Below are 25,681 nucleotides of genomic sequence, written 5' to 3'. Positions count from 1 at the left end.
TTAAGAGAGAGCATTGGTTTAGAACTGGCCTTTTTTAGGGTTTTGTTCCTGGGATTTCTCACTGAGGGTGACTGTTGCTTTCATAAGGTTTGCAGTTGCAGGCTGTAAATAATTATCTGGTTAATGCAGTCCTGATATAAATGTTTTTACTGTGATACTTAGTCAGTATTGCCAGCTTTTGGAGACAGCATTCTCTCTTCTATTTTAGCTGTTTGGTAAAACTGAATAGATTAATATATTGCAAGAAGAAAGCTTGAGAGTCATTACTAATTAACAGTAACTAGCACTGTGTGATTAATATGGATATAGAGATTTTTTTCTTGATAAACATGGAGGTGCCAGTGGATATGAAAACAAGTGTTGTTTTATGAAAATAAAATATATTAATTACTTGCAAAATTATATCTTATCTTTCAGTGTTTCATCTACCAGAAATGCCTTCTCACCAGCTTATGAAATCTCTCTGCTAAGGCTGTTCAAATGCATCAGTGGCCCTTTGTCATCATCTCGTGGACTTTAAATGTCCAACTTGAATGAGAAGTTAGCATGTGCTGAGGAGAACTCACAATAAGAAGAACAAAACCCCACCTTCTCAAAAGCAATCAGTAGGACCGCAGTGAAGCCATCATTGAAAGCAAAGAATCCTCAGTTAAAAAAAAAAGAACAAACAACAAACAAACCAGACCTGCGAGGAGGATGTAAATGGCATTGCCACACTGCCACACACCCCTCTTTGGCAATGGCCTGAGTGGCTACAGTCAGGAGCAAAGTGTGGACTAGCACACAGCAGCAGCACCTGCACTGCCTGAAGCTAGACTTTATAGGTCCAGTCTAAGTAAGTTTCTGGCCTGTGGCAGTACACTTACGTGGAAGAGACTGGATCCTCTGACATCTGTTTTTTATTTTTTTTTTCATGGGTATAAATTAACTCTGTAGATATGATTTAAACACTTCTAGCAACTTCATTAGTAATTCAGGAACATGGCACTGGCTAACTCAGTGCAGTAGATTGTACAAGACTGTATGCAAACAGAAAAGCTCTTTCCTGTACTCTGCAATTTAAAGTGTTCCCAATTTCTAAATGTCTGGGGCAGTGTGCTAATTTTGGGTCAGGTCATAGGATGGTGTCTCCTTCCTTGTGGATGCACATGACCATTTGATGCGCGGGACACTTTGGACTTGGCAGCGAAGATAATTTCATTTTGTTTCTTTGCACACACTTCAGCAAAAGGGTTTTGGAGCACTACTGTTACTCAGTACTAATAATCAAATAATAAAAGCCAAAGGCAACAGAGGTAATTAGGTATCCACTGTTCTGGTTCCAAAATTTGGCTTTTGTTTGCAGGAGCCTCTTGTCCAAATCAACGTGAACTTTGTATCCCACATTGAAGGGCAAAAGGGGGCCTCTTTCCAGTGCTTTGAAATAGTGGATATTTCTTGTATTCCTTGGGTCTCACATTTCTTCAGCTACTGTAACCTGTCCAGGTAGACAAAAGTATGTTTTACAATGTCAGGTGTCCTGCTGCTAACTGAAAATTTGGATCCAGATTTTTCTGTTTCTGTTCATATCAGGTAGTATCTTATTCCCCAGTACTGAAATTAGTAGAGCTGCTGTATAGAATAAAATGACAAAATAGACATCTGTGTCTCTTCATGACTACTGAAAGCTATATTGTAGGAATACAAGATATAAATGCTCACTGACAAAACATCAACGTGTCTCAGCACTGCTTTTAAAAATATTGTACTGCTTGATAATGGGGATAATTTGCTTTCAAAATAACACAAAGAAACTAAGTATTAAATTACTAAGATGTCAGCCTTTCACGGAATGAGTCAATCAGTCATAACATGGTATATGCATAGTGAAGTATCAAGTAAGATGAGTAAGTGGCATAAGCTCTCATTAACATTATATAAAATGTATGTATTTCTCATTAAGTCTCAATATTAGGGTGAGTAGAAGAGGAGCTCAGTCTCAGGAGCTAATGGAAGCTAATGAAAGAATTCCCATAGCACTTTAAGAAGGAAGACCACCAGAGCACAGAAAAAGGCAGTCCCCGAGATGCACCAGGAGTTGAGCAGTATGCGCAAGCTAAGAAATAAAAATACACCTCATCAGCATGAGAATAAAAATGGATTTTGCTAATGCTCAAAGGTCATCATGACCAGATCTCTGACTTCTTTATCGAGAAGAAAGGAAAAAAGAAAATCCATTCCAATCAGACTGGAGAAAGCATAAATATTAATAGGAAAGAGCAGTTTTGAAGTGACATGGTGGCAGGTGACAGAAGGCTGGACAGCTTGTGACTTTTAGGCAGGATGTCATCTCCACTGCCCTCTCTGATTTTATGGATACAGACGTCAAGGCTTGACAATAGGTCTTATGTGACATTCAGAAATATGTCTGCACCTAAAATTATGTGGACAGAAGATCTGACTAACAGCAATAATATATGGCTGATGGCCTGACAGTGTTTAGGACCTTACTAAGAGCTATTCATTACCTATAAATATATTTTCTAAACTCTCACTCAACTATCTGCATTTCCTCTGTTTCTCTCTTTTGTCTTTTCAGGGTGTCTCAGTTCGCTGCGTTTAGCATTATTATTTTATTATTTTTTTTTAGTAAAATGTATTTTTTAAAAAAATACCTATCCAGATTTATGTGTCATTCTTTTGAGTTATCTTCTTTGACTTGCAATTAATCTCTTTTGGCCAGTTTTTAGCTCTTGGACCAGTCTATAACATGGTAATGACCAACTGCAGCTTTTGGTAGCATTTGTCCTTACTGGTTAAGGCTGCAAGAGGCTGCTGGTTTCTACCCTAATATCACAGTTGGTACAGGTGATTATTCAGCTTAGAGCCCTATGACATGCAGAGGTGTGAAGTGCCTATTCAATATTTTTGAAAGCTGTATGTGTAAGAGATGATAACAGAATAATCTGGATGCCTTTCTCACATTTTGTTTAAACTCAGGACACCTGAAAATGAGCAGGATTTAAACCACAAAAATAATCTGGTTTGGTATTTATATTTTTTAAACAATTTGAAATTATTTGATTTGCCCAAATGTGTAATTCTGGAATTTACCCTGAACTAAGGCAAAATGCACAGAAAAATTGCACCATGAGGGTTCTTAAAACAAAAAACTCTGGTAGCTTATGCGATGATGAGCAGGATTCTTATGAAAATTCACTGAACACTGAGAAACACGCTGGGGAAGCAGGAGAGAGTCAAACCCAGTAGAAGTCCTTCCTTTGATAAAATAATCTGCTTGCATTTTTGGTGCAAAAGAAGTGATACCAGTAACAGGCAGTTACCAGTACTAAAAACACAGGCAGAGGGGTATTTAAAAACACATTTTAGCCCTTTCATGCAAGAGACATTGCCAGGTGGACTGAAACACTCTAGCAGGCAGCAGTGTCAGTCCAAAATGAGAGACCAAAAATGTTGAGTGGCTTCTGGGTCTGCGCAGTAGCACTAACAGCTAAATAGCATCGGTAGCAGCAATTAAATTAACACTGTCATAGAGATTTACAAACTGCGTCTGTTGTTTACTGTCACAGCCCTATGAAGTGCAACCAAGGAAAATGGGTTTTAAGTAGGCTTGAATTTGCTCAGAGTGGAGAAATGAAATACATGGGAAAGGATATTTTGTCCTCTCTTCTGGATATTAATGAAAGGAAAGAATGCAGCCAGAAGCAAGGAAGCTGTAATACAGGGTGGGAGAAATTCTAGCAACAGTATTTCCTTTTATGTTTCCAGCTTGACCCTGGCTTGAGGGAAGATGTTTTAGAGAGCCTTTTCCAAGAGCAGTAAGATATATATTTGTATACACGCACACTTAAAAAAGTGACTGTGTTTCATTTCTTGGGAACTATTCAACCCAAGTTTTCTTCTGATCTAGCACTCATGTTTAATTTACGTTGGAGGGTTTTTTTTCCCCACAGAAAAAAAAAAAAGAAAAAAAAAAAGAATTGCAGGAAATCTTCCTTTGGAATAAATGGTACCATATTTAAAATTGTTACTTGTCTTAAAATTTCTATACAAAATGCTATTTTGTTAATCTGTTGCGTGACAGGTAAAAAATATTACTGCATGATACAGTGTCGTATTCTAGATAGTCATGTTATTATATGAAATGCTACCTTTAATTCTAGTAAAAACTTGCAAAAAAATAATAATACATCTCATCTGGATTCAACAACTGTAGAGAATTAACACGCTATTTAAAAAGTCTGACTAAGGAGAAAATTATTGGTATGACATAGTGGATCTTGTAATGTTCCAGATCAAAGTATTTCCTGCTTCTATTTTTTATGAACAGTTGACACCTTGAACAAGAAGAATGATGCTCACTGTATAGATTAGAGAAGCTTTCAGTAATTATGTATTCATATGCATTCATTTCTCTAAGACCTATTTTTATCAAAAATTTAGCTTATAATTCAAAAGAAAATCTCTTAATGAAGACATTTGGATCCATGCCAACTCATTACAGTTTCGAGGAAATATTTATGGCCTTCTTAGCGTGCTTCTCTTCCTGCAGAATCTGGACCAGAAGCCATTCATATCACTCTGGAAGTCACCATTTCCAATACATCAAACAATAGCCTCTTATAATAAATAAAAATGAAAGAAATATTAAAAAAATATAAACTTAGAAATTAGTATGTTAAGCCAAACCAAATGCATACCTTCAGCAAGAGTATTATTTTCAAGATTTCAGGTTTCAAATATAAAAGTGTTGGCCTAATTTTACATATATCTATAGTATCTTCATGTTACTGATTTTAAGAGTTTCAGAAATGAGTTTAAGCCCATTTCTATGACTAGTATTGAGGTTTAATGTTCTTGTGTCTCTTCTCCTTCTGACCATTAAAGAAGGAAGGCCATAATCTATAGAGAGACTCTTTGATTCAGAGTTGTTGCTACACCTGAAGTTTGAACGGTAGGTGACTGTGGGTTAGATAAAGTTTGCAGGTCAATACATAAAGAAGGAAAAACATTCAGTATTGCATTGGTGGAGCACAAAGAGTACATAACAATGCAAAACACCAATTTGCCTGCTTTAAGGAACAAACCATATCCAGCCCTGTTTGGCTTTTCTTAGTCATAAAGATTTATGTCCAGAACCAGAAGAATTTATCATAGCTACTGAGCCTTTGATGCACTTTAAGATGTAGAAAACATATTGAGAACATGTCACATTTATAATTCTTCAATGCATTTTGTGCTGTGATTCAGTTCTACCAAAATGACCCTAACAATAGGTGGTTCTCTTCAGTTATCTTCAGTAACACCCTGAAATCTTTTTTTTCTTTCCTTCTTATAACGATTACATTTGAAAGCATAAATACTGATATTTTATGTGACTTAAAATTATGGTATTTCTTCTTCATTGTTCTTTCATGCTTATCATTGAAGAGTTGCAACATGTTTGTTTGATACAGTGTTACTTGTAATACTTGTATTTATAAATAAGCCTTTACTTTATGACCTTTAGCCTCAAGGCTGAGTTAGATTTGTTCTAGTTAATATAAAGAACACCATTCAGATAAACCTGTTTCAGTGCTAATAAACAATTTTACTAGCTTTCTAAGGGCAGAATACTGACTCAGAAGTACAATGGCGTGGCTTGGCTTTCCCTTGTTAAACAAGATACTTACCACTATTGCGAATTCTTTCTTCTAAAAGGACAGTATGTCCTGTAGGAAGTTTCCTGCTGAAGATCTCAGCTGAACGGAGGAACATAGCTTCTACTGCTGAGCCCTTCAGCAAAGCAATCTGATCTTCATGATCAAGGGTTTGGAAGCCTGGGGAGATGTTGGAAATAAGAAAGGCAGCAACAGAAAAGTCCCTCTTATTTTGTATCCTGAAGTTCTTGCACATGAGGTGCTACACATCTGTACAACCTCAGTGTTGATGTCAGTGGGAGTGCCAAATAGTTGGGAAATCAACACCCAGATTCCAGAAAATTACACAAATCTGGATGTCAGCAAAGTTTATGAGAATTAGACTTGTGTTTCAGTGTTCATAGTACTTTGGGAGGAACTTGACAAGTGAAATCGAGTGACATAGCATAACCAATATGGGAATTTTGTCTAGCCTGATGCTGCTCCCAAACATCTGCCATCTTTCCACCTGAGCTTTCTATATGACTTCACACTGCTGTGCTGCTTTCAGCTCTTTCCATGCCCTGATGGCAAAAGCATTTGAAGCATCTAATTTTAAATATTTCACCTTGCCTTTGGACTAATATCCTGTGTTACATAGGGGCTTCCTGCTGTGTTTTAAATACATATTTGCTTTTTTTGGAGGGGAGAGACTCTAAAACCCACTGAAGAAATCAGGACAAATTTGGTGACTTGTGTGAACACACAGCTGCTCCTCTGAAGAATGGCAAACTAAAAATCATCAGAAACTTTCCTCATACTTTCCAGTGCAGGTGCCCACTTTTTACCCACCCCTTGATTCTACGATGAAGCACAGAAGATAATTCAGATAATGAAACAAAAAAAGTGATAAATCTTGCAAGATATATCCTAAGTCAAGACTGAAATTAATACATTATTCAATTACAAAGCTTCTCCTGTCTTCACTTCCGGCAGGCCAGTATCCCAGTTAGTATAAAAAATATAGTTACAACTTCAGTGCTAGGCTTTGAAGCAAGCCTGTAACACACAGAGGAAGGGTCCATATTATGGGAGTGCAGGGAAAATACTGTTTTCATACAGCCAAGCATTACAATGCACCTTCCTTAATAAAAAGGAACCTGTATGATGCCCAGTGTTACCTCTTGAGGTAACATGAACTTGGGAGTTAAAAAAATACTAATGATAAACTCAGGTGTTCCTGAGTGCTTGTCCATAACATACCATGCAAGGACCGTAAACACTGGTGCCACCAACTAGGGAAAGTTCTTGTTTAGGACTCACAATTCAGTGGACATCGTGACCTACAGACTTTGCTAGAAAGGCAGCAAAGGGAGTGAAGACAGCTGGCAAGCATTTGTGGCAATGTAGAGGCAGACTATTCGGCATTACAGTGATATATAAAAATAAAATCTCTCTAGAGACACAACCTTTTCTCTGAGCATTTTGTTTGTCAATAGGTAAAGAGTGCCACATCTCAGGGTGGCAGAGTCTGAATTCAACATATCATTTCTCTGATCACAAGGTTCTTTTTCTTTAGACAATGTCTGAAGAATTCATATGTGTTAGAGGAGGAGGAATTTTTATATAGTCTTCAAAATATACACAACAATCACCAAATGGCAACCAAAAGGCATGCAAACTTTGCAATAACAAAATTTGCCCCAACACACTGAATATACCTGGTAGTTTTTTTGTGAATTCCACAAGAACCTGCACATGACTGGTAGCCATTTCTGTTAAAATCAGAAAATTCCCTTCAGCACTGAATTCCTCCTGTAACTGTTAAAGATCAAACCAAACAAAATCTGTTAATATTCATTGTCACTTCACATTGAAGAGTATAAAATACAAGAATTATAGACTGGATAAGGCAAGAGGCCCCTCTAACAATGTAATTTGTCTCCAATGGTTTTCAAAACCACTTATTTTTTTTGAAGGCAACATAAGTAAAAGAAGTAGACAGTGTCCTTTCCTCTGGAATGTCTGTCTCACTTTCAGTGTCATGTCTAGCAATCAATGATTTAGGCACATCCTGAGCTAGAGGTTCTATGGGTGCCGTAATATATTTTTTTTAGTATATTTTTTGTTTTGACTTCCTTAACCTCCCATGGAAAGAAGTTCCATATATTAATAATGAGTAATTCAACCCTCCCCCTGCAAGTGTCTTCCTTTCAGTTTTCAAAGCCAATGACTTAAGAAACAGTTTTTTACGGTTCTTTGGGGTTTGTTGTGGATTTGCTTGTTTGTTTTTAAGGTTAAACATGACAGTTATGTAAAAAAAAAAACCCACCTCTTTTAAGCCCTATTTTTCCTTTTCTTTCTGCTTCCCAACCTTTTTTCCATCCTACCATGCAAACTGGGAGATCTTAAAGGAAAAATGAAATTTCTAAAAGGTAGAGAGGAAAAGGAAAGGAGAGGGGACAAAAAAAAAAAAAAAAAAAAAAATTGTTGCAAATTTGGGTTAAAAAAATTTAAAATAAAAAATGTTTTCAAGCTTCCAGGCTAGTGTTCTTATGGAAAGGAAGCTTGGCTGCAAGTTAAACTCAAACACTCAAACCGCTGCCTATACTTACAATGTAAAAGTCGAAACTCCAATCAGCAAAAGCTAGATTTGAGGATGTTGAAAGCTTTTTCTTTGGATTTAAGTTTGATAAACAAACATGTGGTCTGTTGATGGGAGAGATTCTGTCCCACTTGCAGCATGTCTTGCCCAGGGAGGTTGTGAGGGCTCCATCCCTGGCGGTGTTCAAGGCCAGGTTGGATGAAGCCTTGGGTGACATGGTTTAGTGTGAGGTGTCCCTGCCCATGGCAGGGGTGTTGGAACTAGATGATCCTGAGGTCCTTTCCAACCCTAACTATTCTATGATTCTATGATTCTATGTCTTAAGTGTAAGTTTCTACCAATAGTTTGCTCTACTACTTATTACAATTATTTATGCTAAGTACAAATATTTGCTGCTGTGTAATCCTCAGCTTCATTATCCACATCTCAAAAATCAATTAATCAACATACTTACTAGTTTTTTTGACACCTCCTGTGGTATTTGTTGCTTACTGTATGAATCCATGATGTAATCAAGAAGGTTCTGCTGTTCTGGGGTAAATTCTACTTTCTCCTACACTGGCAAAAAAAAAAATAAATAAAAAAATCCCATCATGAAATGCAGTCATATAAATGATCTGGCATCTCTTGCTTTAGGCAAAAGCTATACTTCTATTTCTCACACTTGGAGACCAAGCAGACAAGAGGTTTGCTTTTCACTGAGATTTCTATAGAAGTATACAGAAGAGAGGTGTATAATGCTTCAAAACTGAATGAATTTGTATTGGTTATTACTAGAAATAAGGAAACAAATAGCAAATAACTAGGTATGCTCAAACTTCACTCCTCATCGTATGCGATATATACTTGACAAAAAAAGTACTTCATGGATTTTATTCATGTTTTACTGAGTTTTGACTAAAAATATCAAAACTACTTCCGTACTCGAGGTATTCCCTTGCTTTGGTGGGACATGGAGTTTTAATTAACACAGACAGCTCCAAAGAGTTTGCAAGTATTCTATATTCACTGTACTAGCCACATTTAGCTCAAACATCACCCCTACTGCACGAACTATTACAAGAATTTTCTTACCGTATACATTTTAGTTGTAGATGTCACTTGTTTCATGTCAGGGCCTTCATTATCTTCATTAACTGTCTGATCTGGAGGCTGTTTCACATTTTTCCGTAGTCTTTTCGACTTGCATTGTATTTCTGTTAGTAGACCTATAACGCATAACACAGCAGATAGGAATTTGATTTGTATATGCCCCAGGCACTGAATAGGTACATAAACATGCCTATGGATGCCCTTTACATTAACAAAGCCATTTACCTGTGCAGATAATTTCCTGAACCTGTCATTATCTTTTGCTGTGAGTCTAATGAGACACTAAATACACACTAAAGAGCAGTCTAGTTAAGCAGGAGCCCATTTTCAGAGCAAAATGGTTGGTTCTGGTTACCAGCATCCACACAGTGTGCATTTCAGGGGTCTTGTTTTGGACCAGCTCTAATCTGATTTTACAGGTAGAAAACCCATTAGCCATGGGAGTACACTGGAGTGTGTCTTTGGTTTAGTTTCATTCAAAAGAAAAGCCCTTCATGTGCTCCAAGACTTGAACCAAAAGAGCAATAAATGGGAACATCTAGAAGACTGTCATCAGAAGTGTGCTCCTCGTCTGATTCAAAACAGTAATCAAGGTGCAGCTGCTCTTACAGAAAGGACACTGGATGTTTTCAGTAATCTTTAAGCAATATTACGGCTGTGGAACAGAATCTGTGCACAGAAAGCCCACTCAGAAGAGAGGACTCTAGGGCTTTAGCCATTACAGTGTCACTATACAGATAAACCAACAGCTTAAAATGTAGGCTCATAAGTAACTCAGGCTGGAAAACGTACCTTTAAAATGTATTTACTTAAAATGTTACCTAGCTGCTCTAGCTATTTTGCATTTCATTGTATTAGAGGACTGAATAAAACCCTGGTTTTACTATAAATTTTCACTTGCCCCAAGGAAAGTTTTGCATTTGTGTTTGGCAGGGGTTTTGTTTGGTTTTGTTCTGTTTTTTGTTCTAGACTACATTTCAGTACCTTGAACCAGGGAGCATCCTTGTGTGGATATCATAAAACCTAGTAATTTGCTTGTGCTAACAAAAGACAGGGACAATAGGTACCCTGCACAACCTGTGGAAGACAGCCAGAAAGAACAAATGAAAAAGTAAACAGCTAAGTATTCATCTAAAAATAAACCTATCAGCACAGGTCTTTTTTTCTTTCTTTTGAGCTTCTTTCAAGTATCCTTCCCATTCTTCACCTTTGAAAATGCAGAGTAGGAATAGAGGCTCATTCAGTGAGTATGTGATGGTGGAGGAAGATACCATGAAAACAGTGATTTTTTGTTTGTGAATGTTTTTAATTTCCTGTTTAAGCACTATATAAAATAACCTACCTGAACCGCTGAGAGAAGAGGAAATTTACATGATTAAAATAAGACCTGCAAATAATACCTTGAAAGGGGGAATAGGAATGATGGAGATAATAACTGGTATTGAGCCACGTAATTTTTGCTGCCGCACAGCATCATAGATTTCTTTTTCTAAATTATTCAGTGCATCTTTTGGCAGTGTTAATGGCCTTGTACTGTTTCCCACCAGCTTATGATCTGGTCTACTACCTTCCTAGGGAAAATCTGGTTCACATTTGCCTTAAGTAGTAAGACAGTTTTTCCTCATGTTTTCTGTTACTGAGTATTACCTTGGCATCTTTTTCTGGCTGCATTTAAATTAGATGGAATACTTGTGTGAGAGGCAGGACTTCAGTTTTCACCTCAGAGATAGCTAGGTTTCAATGGATATTAAATGGGTAGTACCTTCCAGGAAGAGTGGCAGAATCTAGGTAGACATTTCACCCAAGAAACTTGCAGTTTATATCAAAATGGCAGCAAATGGCTTAAATTGATGGGTAGTAATATTGATCTGTCTGTAGTCTGTGTATAAAAGGTGAGAGTAGGATTGTTGAGTAGCCATGCCAGAAAAATTTATAAGACTTTACCTCCTTGTTCAGAGGGAAAAAAGAATACACAGAGCTTGCAATTACAATCCTACAAAATGAGTAAGTGAAACAAAGTTCAAGGCAACCTTTTATTTCCTACTCTTTTCTAAATAAATGCTCTCTACTACAAGAAGCTTCGTGTTTTACTGTCCCGGATTGCCTTGAACTAAAAGCGATTATATAGCACGCTCCTCCTTAAAAGCCATTAAATAGTACTTTGCTAAACATCCTCATTGCAGTGCATTAGAGCACACTTATGGTTAAGTCATGAGTGACACGGGATACCCAGTGTTTCCATTGCAGAGGGAGAGTCGGATGGCAGTGCCACTCACTGGCTTTTATTTCACATATGCCAGTTTGTGAAAGTGATAGGCCTGTTTAAAAGTTTCATGTGGGCCCAGTCAGTATTGTTTACTCCGACCTATATTTTTCAGTGGTGGGTTGTTTTTTTCTGTCTGGTGAGTCACTCAGACTATTTTGAACCCTCCAAATTTTGGAACAAAGGATCTGGGATCAGCACCACAGGGGAGTTATTTTCCTCTGATACTTAGGGACATATTGAGTGCTGTCATCACAGTGGTGGTGTCTGCTCATATATTTACATATTGCACAAGAATATATCAGGTCTCAGGATCTTTGTAGCCTGTTCAATTTGCAGAATGAAAGATTAATTACATTATGCTGCCAATGCATTCCAAATATTGATGGAGCTTATTGTTTCTCACAAAACCAACAGTTAATATAGCATCTTCTGATCAGATTGAGGGATAGAAGTATATTAAAAATTCCAAGTAGATTAATTTCCTGTATGAACCTAAATTGGTTTCACACATATGTGTGTGCTAAAATGATTGGACCCATCAAGAAAAATAAATTGTATCCCTGTTCATGGAAGGCAGAAGAGCAGATGTTTACAGACTGTTTTCAGGAGCAAGCTTGCAAAAATAATGGATTCTACTCGAAAATTAGTTTTAAATGTGTTTAAAGTTGCACTCCAATATTCCTGATGCTCTAAGTGTGAAGCTCAATGAAGTTTATAAGCTGTTAGTCTCAATAAAATATTCATTAATATGAGACATTATTAAAGTCCCTTAGTTTCATTTCTGAAGACGGTTCTACCTATATGCCTATATGCAACCCAGGAAAATCTGTAGTGCCACGAGCAGAGCTAATGAGATTATAAAAAAGGGCTAGCCCTTAGCAGGCTTTGCCTGATTGCCGGGTGAGGTCTGGGAATGTACACTCAGCCAGTCCAGAGAAACTTCCTGCTAGCAGCACTCCTCCTCTTTTCTTGAATATGATTGTTTGAATACCAAAATTTGGACTTGGCTAGCAAGAACTTTACAGGGAAAGCCCCCGAAAGAGTAGCACAGGGAAGTGCCAGGAGTTTCATTCTCTGGATTCTACAGCACTGTAAACTTCAAGGTCCTGGGGATTCTCCCTTAGACTCACTTCCCCGCCTGCTTTTTGTTCTTACACAAGCAGACTAATGGCTGTTACCTAGTGCAGGACAGCTCTTCCTTCACCATTTGCTCAGCTCTTACACCCTTGTGTCCCTGACCAACAACTAAATCCCATTGCTTATAAGTGCATATATATGACTTTTCCAAGAGGATTTGGTGCACATGTCATCATCTTTAATGTGCCTTCCACCTGCCAGATGACATATTGTATAGCTTTGTTATTAAAACCAGCTTAATTAAAGAAATAGGGACACTCTGGCTATGTGATGCAAATACCTGTATACATACATTCAGCCAACATGCCCATTTGCTTGCATTTCCTTAGACGGCATTCCTGGCATTTTCTCCTCATGTACATGTCCATCTCGCAGTTGCCTCCATTTTTACACTTGTATACCGCATTTTTTGTGATGCTTCTTCTGAAGAACCCTGTATAAGACAGCAGTGACATAGATAAAATACTGAAAGAAGCAAAAGTAATCAAATTGAAGAGCACCTCCATCTCCACTGGGTTTTCTGAATGACACACATTGTGCTGTACCATGAGGTTTTTTCAGTGCCTGGATGACTATATTCTTTATATTTGTATTGACATCATTATCAAAGTAATGTAATTTAATAAATCAACATAATAAATCACAGGCCCAAACATTAGCCATTAGCCCAAAGTAAGGTTCTGGAACTGTGAATGTTGGGAAAAATCCAGCCCAAATCTGAAACCTGCCAGGAGCAGGGCGAGCACCAGCACTAGAGCTGTAGGGTGGTGCCACACAAACAGCAAGTGAAAACTTACAAGTCTCTTGAGGTACAGGATGCACAGACTTGAGTAACTCATCACTATTCATGCCCTCAGCTCCTGGGAGCTGCAGAATGGGAGCTGCAGAAGCTCCACATACTGGTCTGCTTACCCACCTCCACGTTTAATACGGAAGCTGCATCATATCTGCCTATTGTACATGTGGCCTCCTCCCTGGTTTACAAGATATTCCAGCCTCATTCACTAAATACTGTCCACTTGATGAGTTAAGCAGTCACCTAGTTTCATCTGCACAGGCAGCTCTACTGGTATCGTCACTGGATTCACTCCAAACTTGCACAGAGGTGACTGCAACAGCAACCGATACTAGAAATTCAGAGGACCTTTCCTCAGCCTGTCCAAATTTCCTATTTGCTGTTGCTGAGCACACCCGTGAGAGCGGCACTGTGGGCAAAATGTGGAGTGCTAAAGGTATTAAACACAATTGAATAAAAGAGTCATCACAAACAGAGTCTTTGCTGACAACGATGACTTGAATTTTTAGTGTGGATCACTGTGCCTTTTTACATTGTCCTTCATACGGCAGAGACAATTTAGCATCATGTACAGAGAGAATCAGTTCTCCTCCCTATCTGAGGGCAGGTTTCTGAAATAGACTCCTGAGAGCTTCAGCTGGCACATCACTGATTTAAGTGCACTTCAGACTAGAGCTCTGCCTGAATTTACATTAACCAGAGCTGTTCACAAAGCTGTTGCTTTCTTATAGCCACTGGCTGGTACAATACCACCATCGTTTTCCAGCCTGGCACTTTGAGGCACTAAGGGAGGCACCAGGTAAGACCCAGTCTCCTATACTCAAATCACAGGGCAAATTCAGATTTGAATCTGAATTTTTGTCCACTGCAGGATTTGTCTGTGTTTTCAGAATGCAATCAGCTAAAATACTGTCCTGCTGAATCTACCAAGATAACAGATGGCATCATGATTTTGCCATTGTCAGATGAAACTTTCCCAACTTTGTCTTATGATTTTATAGTTGTATAATCTCGTCCAAGCACCAATGTGTAGCTACCAGTAAAACAACTCAACTATCTAGTCACAAAAAAATCTGTCATTTCTCTAAATCTACTCTAATTCCTGCTTGAAATCTTTTCTATGCTCTCAGTTTTATTGGTTGCTTTTCAGATAAATACAGTTGACTGGCATCGGTCTCTTTTGAAATGCAGATTGCTTAGAACCTCCAGCAGCCTCAGGCATTGTTTTTATTCATCATTCATGTGTTGTTTAATACATTTACTAGTCAGGGAAGAGAGAAAAAGGCCTGTATTTAAGCTGTAGGCTTTCAGTGTCAGTTAAAGGTAAATGCACCAACTTTACATCATTTATGAATTCTATTAATTAAATTCAAATCCTGTAATTTAATGCACATTAATTAATAGTAAATGTTGAAATGCTCTGTACAAATGCTTATAACTTGTAAGTCTGATTGGTGACTCTATCACTCACCCTCCCCAGAAGGTGTGCACTTGCTTTTACATGGAGGAGCAAAGAAAAAAGCTTTAGTAAATGAATTTTTTTTAAGTATGTAACAAGGTGAAAGAAGTATGCAAAAATATGGATGCAAAAGCTAGGAATCAACAGATTTAAGCAGTCAAATATTTTCTCTTGAAAATAAATTTTCTGAAAATGTGAAATTAAGTAAAAGGAAAAGTGAAATAGTTGTTTTGGCAAAAAGTGGTTTTAACCCTACTCTTGCTTCCATTTTATCATAAAATGACTCTTGAAGCATTGTGTTCTTGAACAGACTTCTTCATAATTAATTCTGAAATTAGCTTTTTTGTCATGAATGGAATTTCCATATGTATTATTCCTTAATAATTCAAAATTAAATTAAACTGCCTAAAATATTTATGCGCAACCTTTTATACCAGGAGTTTTACAGCAACTCAGAGGTAAATTTTATATGGCATCTGTTAGACTAATGAAGAGGTAGCCACCAAACCTGAAAGTTTTTCTGACACAGTCTTTTATACAATCTTGCCAGATTACATAAATCTCATGTTGGCTGGAAATGTTGACTTCGCTTTGTTCTCTTGGCTACTGTTGAGTATGATTAATTATGGCTACAGCTGCTCTAATGTTACTGATTATTATTGTTAATCAAGGCAGCATTTTCTCAAGTGATGTATTAGAGGTGAGAGAAGACTCAAGGAAGCATCTTCTGTTTTTATATAGCACCATGGGCAAATGCTCTATGAGAGAAAATGTTCTGTTTAATCTGCCTTTGCGTAATATGTAAAATACTAATGAAATAGTTCATACTTACTTTTTGATGGATGGTAATATATTAAAAGAATAAGTGTATACTCCTGCCCATATCTTTGCATTAATATTCTCACGAGGGATAGGAAATAATATCTAATTTTGTTTCTTCTGTCCAAGAAGGACAAAAAGAATGGAGGGTGTTGCTGAATGCATTACCCAAGAAAGAAATTAAAAAAAAACCCAACATATTCAACACAGAGGGTTGAATCACATAAAAAATATGTGCAAAGCCTCCCCCTTTGAATAAGAGTGTCTTTGGCATCAGTGGAGCAAGGGTGCTGCAAGGTGAGCCCTAGTCCTGCAGAAAGGGATCTGCATATTATTCTGTATACATATTGAGCACTAATTAACAGTCTTGTTGACAAAAAGAAGGGCTAATCTCATACTTGGATGTGAGACATGTGAGGTAGCTCTTCTACTGCACTGAGAAGAGCACAACCCAAGTACCCAAGCCCACTTCTGGCCACTGTGCTTTGAGGATAATGCATGTAAAAAACACCACAGATACACAAGATCAGGGATCTAGAAAACATAGTATCCCCTTCACCTTGTTGAACAGAATTACTATCCTCAGCACATCTTTTTACTGAATCAGCTGGTGCTTTAATCACCTCTGAAGTTTATTGTAGAAACAGAATGCATTATCTTTAAATAATTCAACTTTTACTATGTTTGATCAAGGGTACTATTCTTTGTAATTGATGTTGCAGTCATGAAACAGAGTGAAAACATAAAACAGATTGTCCCAATAAAGCAGTAAAATTATGGTTACATAGAGTGATTCAAACTGAATCAGCAGAGAGAGGAACACATATTTCCTTTCACCATGGGTTTTAGTCTGGGTATTTACCTGGTGGTTTTAACCTCTCCCCTAGAAACATTTTTTACAAATTCCATAGTTTGCAGTTATAAGTCTTTGAAAAATTGCTGACAATTAATCATTAAATTAATAAAGAGTAATTAACAAATGTATAATTTCTTGGAATGTTCACATAAAAATTGAGTTTAATCTGGTTTATAATGACAGCCTTCATATGACTTAATTCATATTTTTGAATTTGGACTATTAAAACAGACAGCAGAAAGAAACAAATCTCATTTATTGGAATAACTGAGATAAACTATATGACCCTTGACTGTGTTCATGTTTAGAGTGGTTGACTTGTTTGATCTGTTGTGCCCTCAGAAACGAATTTGTAATACATAAACCCCCCAAATTAGTTCAAAGTCTACTCTCAGTCACAGGGAGTTCCATATAAAATATTTCAGTGCTTCACTGATCTCCATGCTTTACCCCTAGAACAGAAATTATAATGAAATATTTATTCACAGAATAGAATGAAAAACTAAGATATTTTCATTCTGTGAGGTACCTCATCCCTGTCGCAGACTAACCATCTTTAGGTGCAATAGTTAGCATTAGCATAACCTTTTGTCTCTCTCTGCTAAAACAGCTGGCAATCCTGTTTCCAATAATGGCAATGATTTCCTATATCCCATTTATCCTGACACCAACTTGTAAAAACTGTTCTTCTCAGAAGCAAGATATTTATCCTACAGATAGCATCTGCTTCCTGAAGAAGCTGTCTCACTAGGAATAAGGGCTATCTCTAGTAGAAAGTCTAGAATTAGAAATCCTTTCATTTCACAAACCTGAAGACACCCACTATATCTTTTGGGAGCTGGGGAATAAAGATTCTCTGGGAACAGCTTACAGGTGGGAGCTGACAGCTTCCACTTCCTTTCACTTTCCTTTTCACTTCCTATCTGCGAACTACAGGAGGCATTGGGGCTGGGTTTGCAGCTGATTTGAAGGGCAGCCTCATGCTAAACTCCCAGAGGGCTCCATGGGTTTGGTTCCTTCCGCAAGCAGAGATCATCATGAACAGCCTCCAAGGCAGCAGAGCCAGGCTGCCAGGCTCCCACATAGAAGCTGTTCTTTGGTTTAACAAGAGCTAATGGTGACTCAAGAGCTGTAGGTTGGCCAAGTGTGCTCTATAATCACAAGGACAAAGGTGGATGATGCTGCCAATCTGTCTTGGGGAAAATACAGAATAGTGTACACCAGATCTAAATGTAAATGTCTAAAATGCTTAATGACTCGGATGAAATTAAAAAGAAAAACAAAATCCCAGAAACTGCGCTTATTAGCTGAATTGCATTCTGTAATTGATTTCATCCTACCTTTGCATCCTTCACAAGTAAGAGCATTGTAGTGGTACCCAGAGGCTTTGTCACCGCAGACCACACAGAGCTCTTCTCCTTTCACTCTTCCTGTGGAGTGACCCAGCCTAGGCTTTTTGGCTGCAGGGATATCCATTATCTCTGTCTCCCTTGTGAAAAAGGTCTCTGAAGGTATTCTCCTGAGCTCATACATTCCAGGGGAATACCATTCCTCATGCTGTGGAGGGTAGAACCCTAGGTTGGAGTAATAAGGCGGCGATGAGATCTGAGGCTGAACTTGGGGAAATGGCACACTGTTGTACTGCGTGTAAGGTGACACATCTGCCTCTTGCACTGGAGAACTCATTGGCTCTGAGAAGACACCTGCAAAATAACAACGCAAAAACAATTTCTATTACTACCATGAAACTGCAGTTATCAGAGAAGTTTCAACTTCCAGATGTCCATCTCAGAAACAAGGCACAATTGTAGAGATTGCATTATCTGAGCTTAGATTTCCTGTGGTCCTGATCCTACACAAATACATTGCAAAATATTTTTAAAGTAGTTTAGCCATTCCCAGCCACTCCTTTATTATTGGTAGAAATGTACAGTGCTGGCACTTACATTAAAAGAAAATCTTGAAAGATATCATGCAGCTAATCATACAAACGTTCACTTCACAAGAAAGAGCAATCCACACCACAGAGAAACTAGAAACCCAAATTAGGTCTTACAGCAGAATGAAAGAAATCCAAACAAAAGCCAAAAACTTTATGGTAGCAGTGGAAGTTAGATCAAGATGCAAACATCGTATTAGTTTTATTTAATTCTGAATAAGTACACCGTGACAGAGAAAAGATGGACTAAAGAAAGACAACAAGAATTAGGCTTAATTGGAAGACTAAGAACATAAACGAAACCTTCAAGAAGAGCCTGAAAGTGGAAAGTGAAGGACCAAGGAAGGTATTCCTAATACAAATGGTGAAATATCACCACCTCACTATCCAGCCTCCAGTGGCCACCCAGCCAGCCTCTGCAGTCTGGTCCTTAGCCCCTAAAGGCCTGCGCCACTCAGTGAAGGTGTATGGTTTTCATATGAAACACCTCTATAAGCCAGCACTATTCACCACTGAGATGACAACAAACCTGGCAGTGGTACAAGGTACAGCAACCTTTCCTGTTGGGATTGACACAGTACCTGGAGGTTGCCTTAACTTTGCTTACTAATTATCAGGTTTAAAAATACAAATAAGTGTTGGTGGTTTTTCTGTACTACAACTACAACCACATCTAGCAGTCCCTGGATGGTGCAATTAAAATCAAGCCCATATAAAGCAGCTGAAAAGAGTTATTTAAAAGTTATTTGCAAACTACTTCATATTTTCTGTTGGAAAAAACCACATCCTTCTGTTTCATGAAAACACTGACACAATTCCTTCATTAGTTCCAAGAAGAGAATAAGAGAAAAATAGCACATATTTCCAGGAAGATGCTAACTCCCACTTATATTGGAGTCAACAGCAGTATTTACAAGGAGATCATAGACTAATGTTCATGTTAATGTTGGTGACCATTAACAGTGCTTCAGAAGCACTCCAAAAACATTTTTGCTGACATAAAATGGGTTCCCTGGCAAGTCTCCTTCCCTTCTGAAGAATCAGAAACAATGAAGAAATGCTAACAGTTAAGAAAAGGGAACATCTGTAGTAACAATAATAAATAAAATCTATAGTGGGGAATTCTTCACTCTCTTTTATCTCGTTAAATTAGTGGTAGAAGGGAACCTTTTAGTTTCACCTACTTTTCCACTTTCAAGGTCTTATGCTTTTGCTCTGCAGCCTTCTCCCTTCCTACGTTACTGTGCTGCAGAAGCCAAACAAGTGCTTTGGATTTGTGACTGCTGTGTTTTCCACAGCACATTTTTGACAGTAACAAATGTTGAGGTTCCAGTTCCAGAATAAGCAGCAAGATCTAGGTCTGGAAAAGTGTGACACAAACCCAAATGAGAATAATTGTGCCATTTACTGTTAACAATTAGTTTAATTGTGGTCACATTTAGTTGCTGCAGAAGAGGCCAGGGCCCCAAGTACTACTCTAGCAGAAGCAGGATAGCAGAATGCACTCCTCAGACCCAAATTTATGCCATTTAAATAAGCAGCATAAACATATAAAGAGGCATGAGGCAAAATACACAGGCATCTGGGGTTTCTATTGAAGAACCTGGAGGGGAAGTTGCAGCTTCATGCATCAAATGAAAACAGTAATCAATGCCTGGCAGCTGCAGCAATAGCAAAACATGTAAAGGGAGAGGACAGCAATGATTTGATGCTGACCATTATTGATCGGTATAGGTTTAATGATCAGGTGGTCTTCTTCAGTTGTATTTACTGTTTCTTGAGAGTTCTGCTCATTAAGACTGGTTTAGGTACTTCAGGTGCAAAAACTGGAGCTAACTGTGAAATAAATAATCATTGTACAAATAATTCAGTCTCTTTTGAAAGGAATCTGTTTACCATGGAGACCTAAGTAGCCATTTTCCTAGTTAGTAATTACTTAGTTGGTTGAGTTTGCTAGAGAAAAGTGGGACAATCCCAAAATGAAAGGAAGGAAACTTGATTTTTAACTTCGTGCCATACACAAGAAATTCCACAAAAGCTCTATACAAGTTTCTGAACTGCTTGGGCCTCTGAAAGAGCAAGAAGAGAAGGCAACGACTCCTTCACAGCAAAAAAATAATCTCAGGGTTTGTTAAAAATCTGAGGACTTCCAAAGAGCTGCAGCACATCCTGAGTGTTGATTTAAACTACTGTGGATAAATTGGGGCTACTGATATGTTTAGAAAAATCTTCTCAATCATTAATCATCTATCTGTTTCTGGAGGAAAAAAAAATCTGAGTCTTAATGCATGAAGTTAAATATGTCTTTTTCCTTCTGTGTCAGGCACATAGTTAAATAATTCAGCTGAATTAAGTCCATTCTTGGAGCAGTGGAAAGGAAAACGAGCAGGTAGGGTCAAGAGAAACTGAAAACATGGTCTCGTTTTATGTAAAACAGGTTTACAGGTGAAAATATGGGAAGTGCTCAGATGCTAGGGCTTGGTGGGTATCTGTATTTCATCCTTAGAAATCAGCCACCTTGGGCTGACTCATTGAGGCACATTGCTCTACCCAGAGCAGATCAAACACAGCTTTCAATTTTATTTTTCTTTTTCCACGAAATTGTCAATGAGTCTAGAATTAAACATTGCAAGAAATGGTCTGTTCCAAAGTATTAGTGATCTAAATAACTAAAAGTAATTGTTTAAAACTGAGCATCTGTTCCAGAAAGTTGATTTTAAAACTAAACTGTTTCAGGTTTTTTAGTTGCAATGTTCTTCTGCTCTGAAATATTATCTAAAAAAATTGAAACATACGATGAGGTGGAAAGAGAAACTAAATGTTCTGAAATTGCTGGGACAAAGTATTTCTATGACATGATCCAAAAAGTGTGGTCTGAGCTCTGGTACTCAGCCCTCTGCATTCACAAGGCTTCCAACTAAAGCTGAAGGTGTTCTGCTTTCAGGGGCATAGTGTGCACATTTCTGCTCTGCATGACACTTAAAAGCCACATTGATTTGTGAAATTATGCTTTGCAAAGTACATGTGAGTCTAGACCAAATAGTTTCTTATCTCAAAAGAAAACTAATCTTATCTTGACAACCAGAATATACGTATGCTTTTACCCAGATACATAGTGGAAGACTGAGATGGGCTGGTTTCAAGCCACTGTAATGCATGAGCCAGCCCAATGAAATCACAGGAGTTGCAGTAATATAAGCAGTGAAAGTGAAATCAGAAATAAGCTCACTAGAATACAGAAAGATTTTATGTTTGTGTGGTCTTAACTCTTTTGAAACATCTGGGTTTCTTTCTTTTGGAAGCATACTTTTATATTTTTGATGAAAGACAACTTAAGCACACAGAGATGTGATGCTACTTACAGCTGTAGCTCTTTAAGATTATGTTTTGCAAATAAATGTTTTTCAGTGAAAAACATTTTACAGAAATCTGGAAAGCTTCCTAATAACAAAGTGAAACCTTCATGTGGATATGGTCATCATTTTACAAATATTTTGTCCACAGTAGCACTTGCAACTGAAACTCAGAGTTTTGCTTTTGCTCCGTTAAATTCTGCACAGAATATTTTATGTGAGACTTGAAAAAATATTTGACATAGGCTTAACCACTTGCGGAGATTAAAGATAATTTTCTTTGTAAGGACTAAAGAAAGTGGTTTCAGTTCGCAAAACTATACTGAGGTTATGTGCAGATTGAAGGTGCTTTTATTCACACTATTATAGAAATTGCAATGAAATCACATTAATGTAAAATGTATTGTTCCACTAATATAAAGAAAATTGAAAAGGAAAAAAAAATCATAATCAGGTTTAAAATATAAACCTCTGGCTCCCTGTAGGTTATTAATAAAGGAACCTAAAGAAATAAACACAAGATTCAGGATTAATTCATTTGGAAATTGTAGCATAACCATTAATGAAATCCTGATTTAATTCCAAACAAATTATTCACAGATCTTTAAAGATCACTTGGTTTAAACAAACTTCTAGCGTCCCATTTCAAGGAATAATGCAAGAATAGATGGCAAACATATCCAAGACAGAACACAACAATATCCTACCTTAGGCTGTCTTCAGCCTGACCATTTCTTGAAGAAAAATACTCTCCTTAAGGCACCCACTCCTCCTTTCCCTCTTTTTTTCTCCCCAGCCCCAAATACTACATATAAATAGAACTTCTTGAGTCTGGTTTGTCTGTATTCTGTTGACTCCTTTGCGGTGAGAACTTTCTTTAAGATTAGCAAAGGAGTGACACAGGCCAGAGGTTATATAGTTTACTGATTAACTTCATTACAGAGAAACTGGATATGTCTGAAACAATACATATGTCTGTTCCCAGTGTGGATTTAACTGGATAAAATTTGATGGATTGCTATTCAAGAGGATGCCTCCAAGTAGCCCAGCCATTATAATTTTGTATCTATTGTGGCTTATTTACAACAAAATCTTTATCAGCAAATATTTAGTAATGCCAAGTGATTCTGTGCAATAGATTAACTACTTCAATATCACAAGAAGCATGTTTTAGCTGACTGGATTAGCAGTTGTGTTTAAGCACAGAAATGTATTCTCAGAAAAAGACCAAAGTTCTCAGGCTATGCTAGACACATCTGTATAACAAGATAAAAGAATGCCAGAGGTTTGTCCTTGCCCCAAGGCCAAATGTCACAGATCGATTCTCATCTATGTAGATTAGAGGTAATTCTTAACTCTAGAATGGGCAAGATACATCTGCACTATGTAATCTTTGTTGCTGACCTCTTTAAGGCCCGTGTATCCTCCCTGTGGCTCTCAGATAGACACTATTAATATATGGCATTGCAATTCAAAGCATCGGTAACATTGTAAGGGCTGTGTTGGATGCCACCACAGCACTACTGGGACAGCATGAAGTCAGAAGATACAAATCCTGCTGAGACAGTGTTAAAAAAGCAATGTAGGGTAAAAGGACCCAAACCTACTGTAGTGCTGTCCATGATGTCTTTTTGGGAACAGTCCCTGAGTAAGCCTATGTCTTAAAGACGCCTACCAAAGACACCTACCAAAACAGAGCTCTAGAACAATGTAAGAATTGAATAGTGTCAAGATGGACAATAAAGGTGTTATGCCTTTCAGTCTTCAGACTTTCATTTAGCACTGTGCATGAGCCCACTAAGACTCAACATCAGATTTGTGACCAGATGTCTAAGAATCACTCCTGGAAAAAGACCAGGCAGAGAACCAAGCCTCAGACCACAAGATTCCCTTCATTTCATGAAACAGTTTCCTTTCCAGGCTAAGATCCTCAAATGCATTTTGGTTTTGCCTTCCTCAGCAGTGCAACCATCACCCTCAGAGCCCCATTCATCTGCATTCCCTCCCATAGAAACATAGAACAATTTGGGTTGGAAGGAACCTTAAAGATCATCTGGTTTGACACCACCCCACCCCCCCCACCCCCTGCCCCCATGGGCAGGAACACCTTCTACTAGAGAAGGTCGCTCAAAGCCCCATCCAACCTGGCCTTCTTGCTATTTTTTTTTCTTTAGACTGCTGCTCTGTTTGGTTTGGCTCTCTTCATAATTATTATACATGCCCCATTTTCTATTTTAATTTGTGTTGGTTTGTTTCATTTTGATCTGGGGGCTTGTTACAGGCCTAATTATCTTCTCTGCAGGGGTGAAGCCAGATGTTGCATCATCTGCCAGGTAGTGCTAACAGTAAGTAGTTATTTAACGTATCTTATGATCTTGAAGCTGTTTAATCAGTTTGGACACTTGATCCTACTACCTTTCTGAAAGAAGAGACTTTGAAGCTCATTTTAGGCACTGTTTTATGCCTACAAAAATTTTCAGTGGCATTTTATTATTCTTACATTGTCAAATGCATAGGGCAAGTTTAGCTGTAGCGCTTTGTTTTCCCTTCTGTTACATGTCATTTTTTGTTTATTCTTGTCAATTTCAACACAGCTGTCAGCTAAAAACCTTCTTTCTCAGCTAGGGACATATACAATGAAGGTAGCATTTCTTGCCTTGTTATATTCTGATGTCACTTTAGAAGAAAATATTGTCAGGCAGCAAAAAATACTTAAAATAGGTCTTTATTCAAATTAAACATATAATAGTAGTGACCTATCATTTCAGACTCTCAGAAATAATTCCATGTCTGATAGCTGAAGTTTCATACTTAATATCTTGCATATTAATAACCCCTCTACAAGCTTCTTTCACAGAAAACAGAATGGGGCTAGTATTTTAAAGGACTGCTACTTACTTATCATATAAATGACAGACAAATGCCATATATACTTCAGATGCTACACAAATATATAAGCTTATCCTCCACATTTAAAGTATGAACAAGACACTTTGGTGTCTGAAGCTTAATTCAGTCCCTTATAAAAAAGGGCAAGTGATAACCATTAGAAGAAATAAGATAATAGAGCTAGACATATTTAACATGTGCTGGCCCTAACATGAAAAACTTGCAAAGGTAATTGAAAGATATAATCAAATATCTTTTTGCAAGTCTTGCTGTCCCAGCTGAATTGCCAAGCCTTAGAGCAAAGCTTGTCAGCATCAACACTGTGCACTGCTAATGCACCTCAGCATCTTCTGGGTCACAGCTTGTGGCCGGTCGCTTTGGAGCAAAGCAGAGGAGCTCACGTCAGTCTATGTCTATCATGGTAGAAGTATCCACAGGATAAACTAAATTAATGGCTCTACAGAGAGCTACAAAGCTTCCAAAGATTTTGAAGGAGACCAAGATTTCAGTTCTAAATTATATGGGTTCAAAAATGCAGATCGGTAGGTGTATAACTTCCTCTTAAGTTCAGGATATGAAATTGGATTGGTCTTCACATAGCTAGCCCTGTTCAGCTCAGTGGGGCTTGTAAAATAAAAGAAGGGTTTGACTGAGGAAGAGAAGTATCTCAACAGGACAGGTTCCATGCACCTCCAGGATTTCTTGTCATCAAGTCTCACTTTCCCTCACTGAGAAAACAAGAGATGAAAGGAAGAAAAAGTTGACCTTCCATGCAGATGCTATAAAGGATGTATCATTTCATGTATCCAGTTTTGGCCACTTCATCAAAAAGATGTTTTCTGTAAAGAGATC

The 25,681-nt window shown here is 37.8% G+C and overlaps 1 protein-coding gene across 4 annotated transcripts in view; it reads right to left on the bottom strand.

The window, feature by feature from the left end:
• Positions 1 to 25,681, bottom strand: part of NR1H4 (nuclear receptor subfamily 1 group H member 4) — a 45,791-nt gene that overhangs the window by 5,661 nt on the left and 14,449 nt on the right. For 2 of the 4 annotated variants that reach the window (XM_065671359.1, XM_065671350.1), the window contains exons 4-9: positions 17,989 to 18,351; positions 12,999 to 13,151; positions 9,298 to 9,431; positions 8,678 to 8,776; positions 7,340 to 7,439; positions 5,673 to 5,819 (exon numbers count right to left, since the gene is read on the bottom strand). In XM_065671359.1, coding sequence (XP_065527431.1) covers positions 5,673 to 5,819; positions 7,340 to 7,439; positions 8,678 to 8,776; positions 9,298 to 9,431; positions 12,999 to 13,151; positions 17,989 to 18,351 — 996 coding nt within the window. Of the gene's footprint in view, positions 1 to 5,672; positions 5,820 to 7,339; positions 7,440 to 8,677; positions 8,777 to 9,297; positions 9,432 to 12,998; positions 13,152 to 17,988; positions 18,352 to 22,647; positions 22,773 to 25,681 lie in introns of those variants that run through there. The other 2 variants (XM_065671378.1, XM_065671368.1) reach the window with 2 other exon arrangements.

The sequence above is a fragment of the Lathamus discolor genome, chromosome 1, assembly GCF_037157495.1.
Source record: "Lathamus discolor isolate bLatDis1 chromosome 1, bLatDis1.hap1, whole genome shotgun sequence".
Classification (NCBI taxonomy): Eukaryota; Metazoa; Chordata; class Aves; order Psittaciformes; family Psittacidae; genus Lathamus; species Lathamus discolor.
The sequence above is the reverse complement of the archived record's forward strand: the minus strand, read 5'-3'. Positions and strand labels throughout refer to the sequence as shown.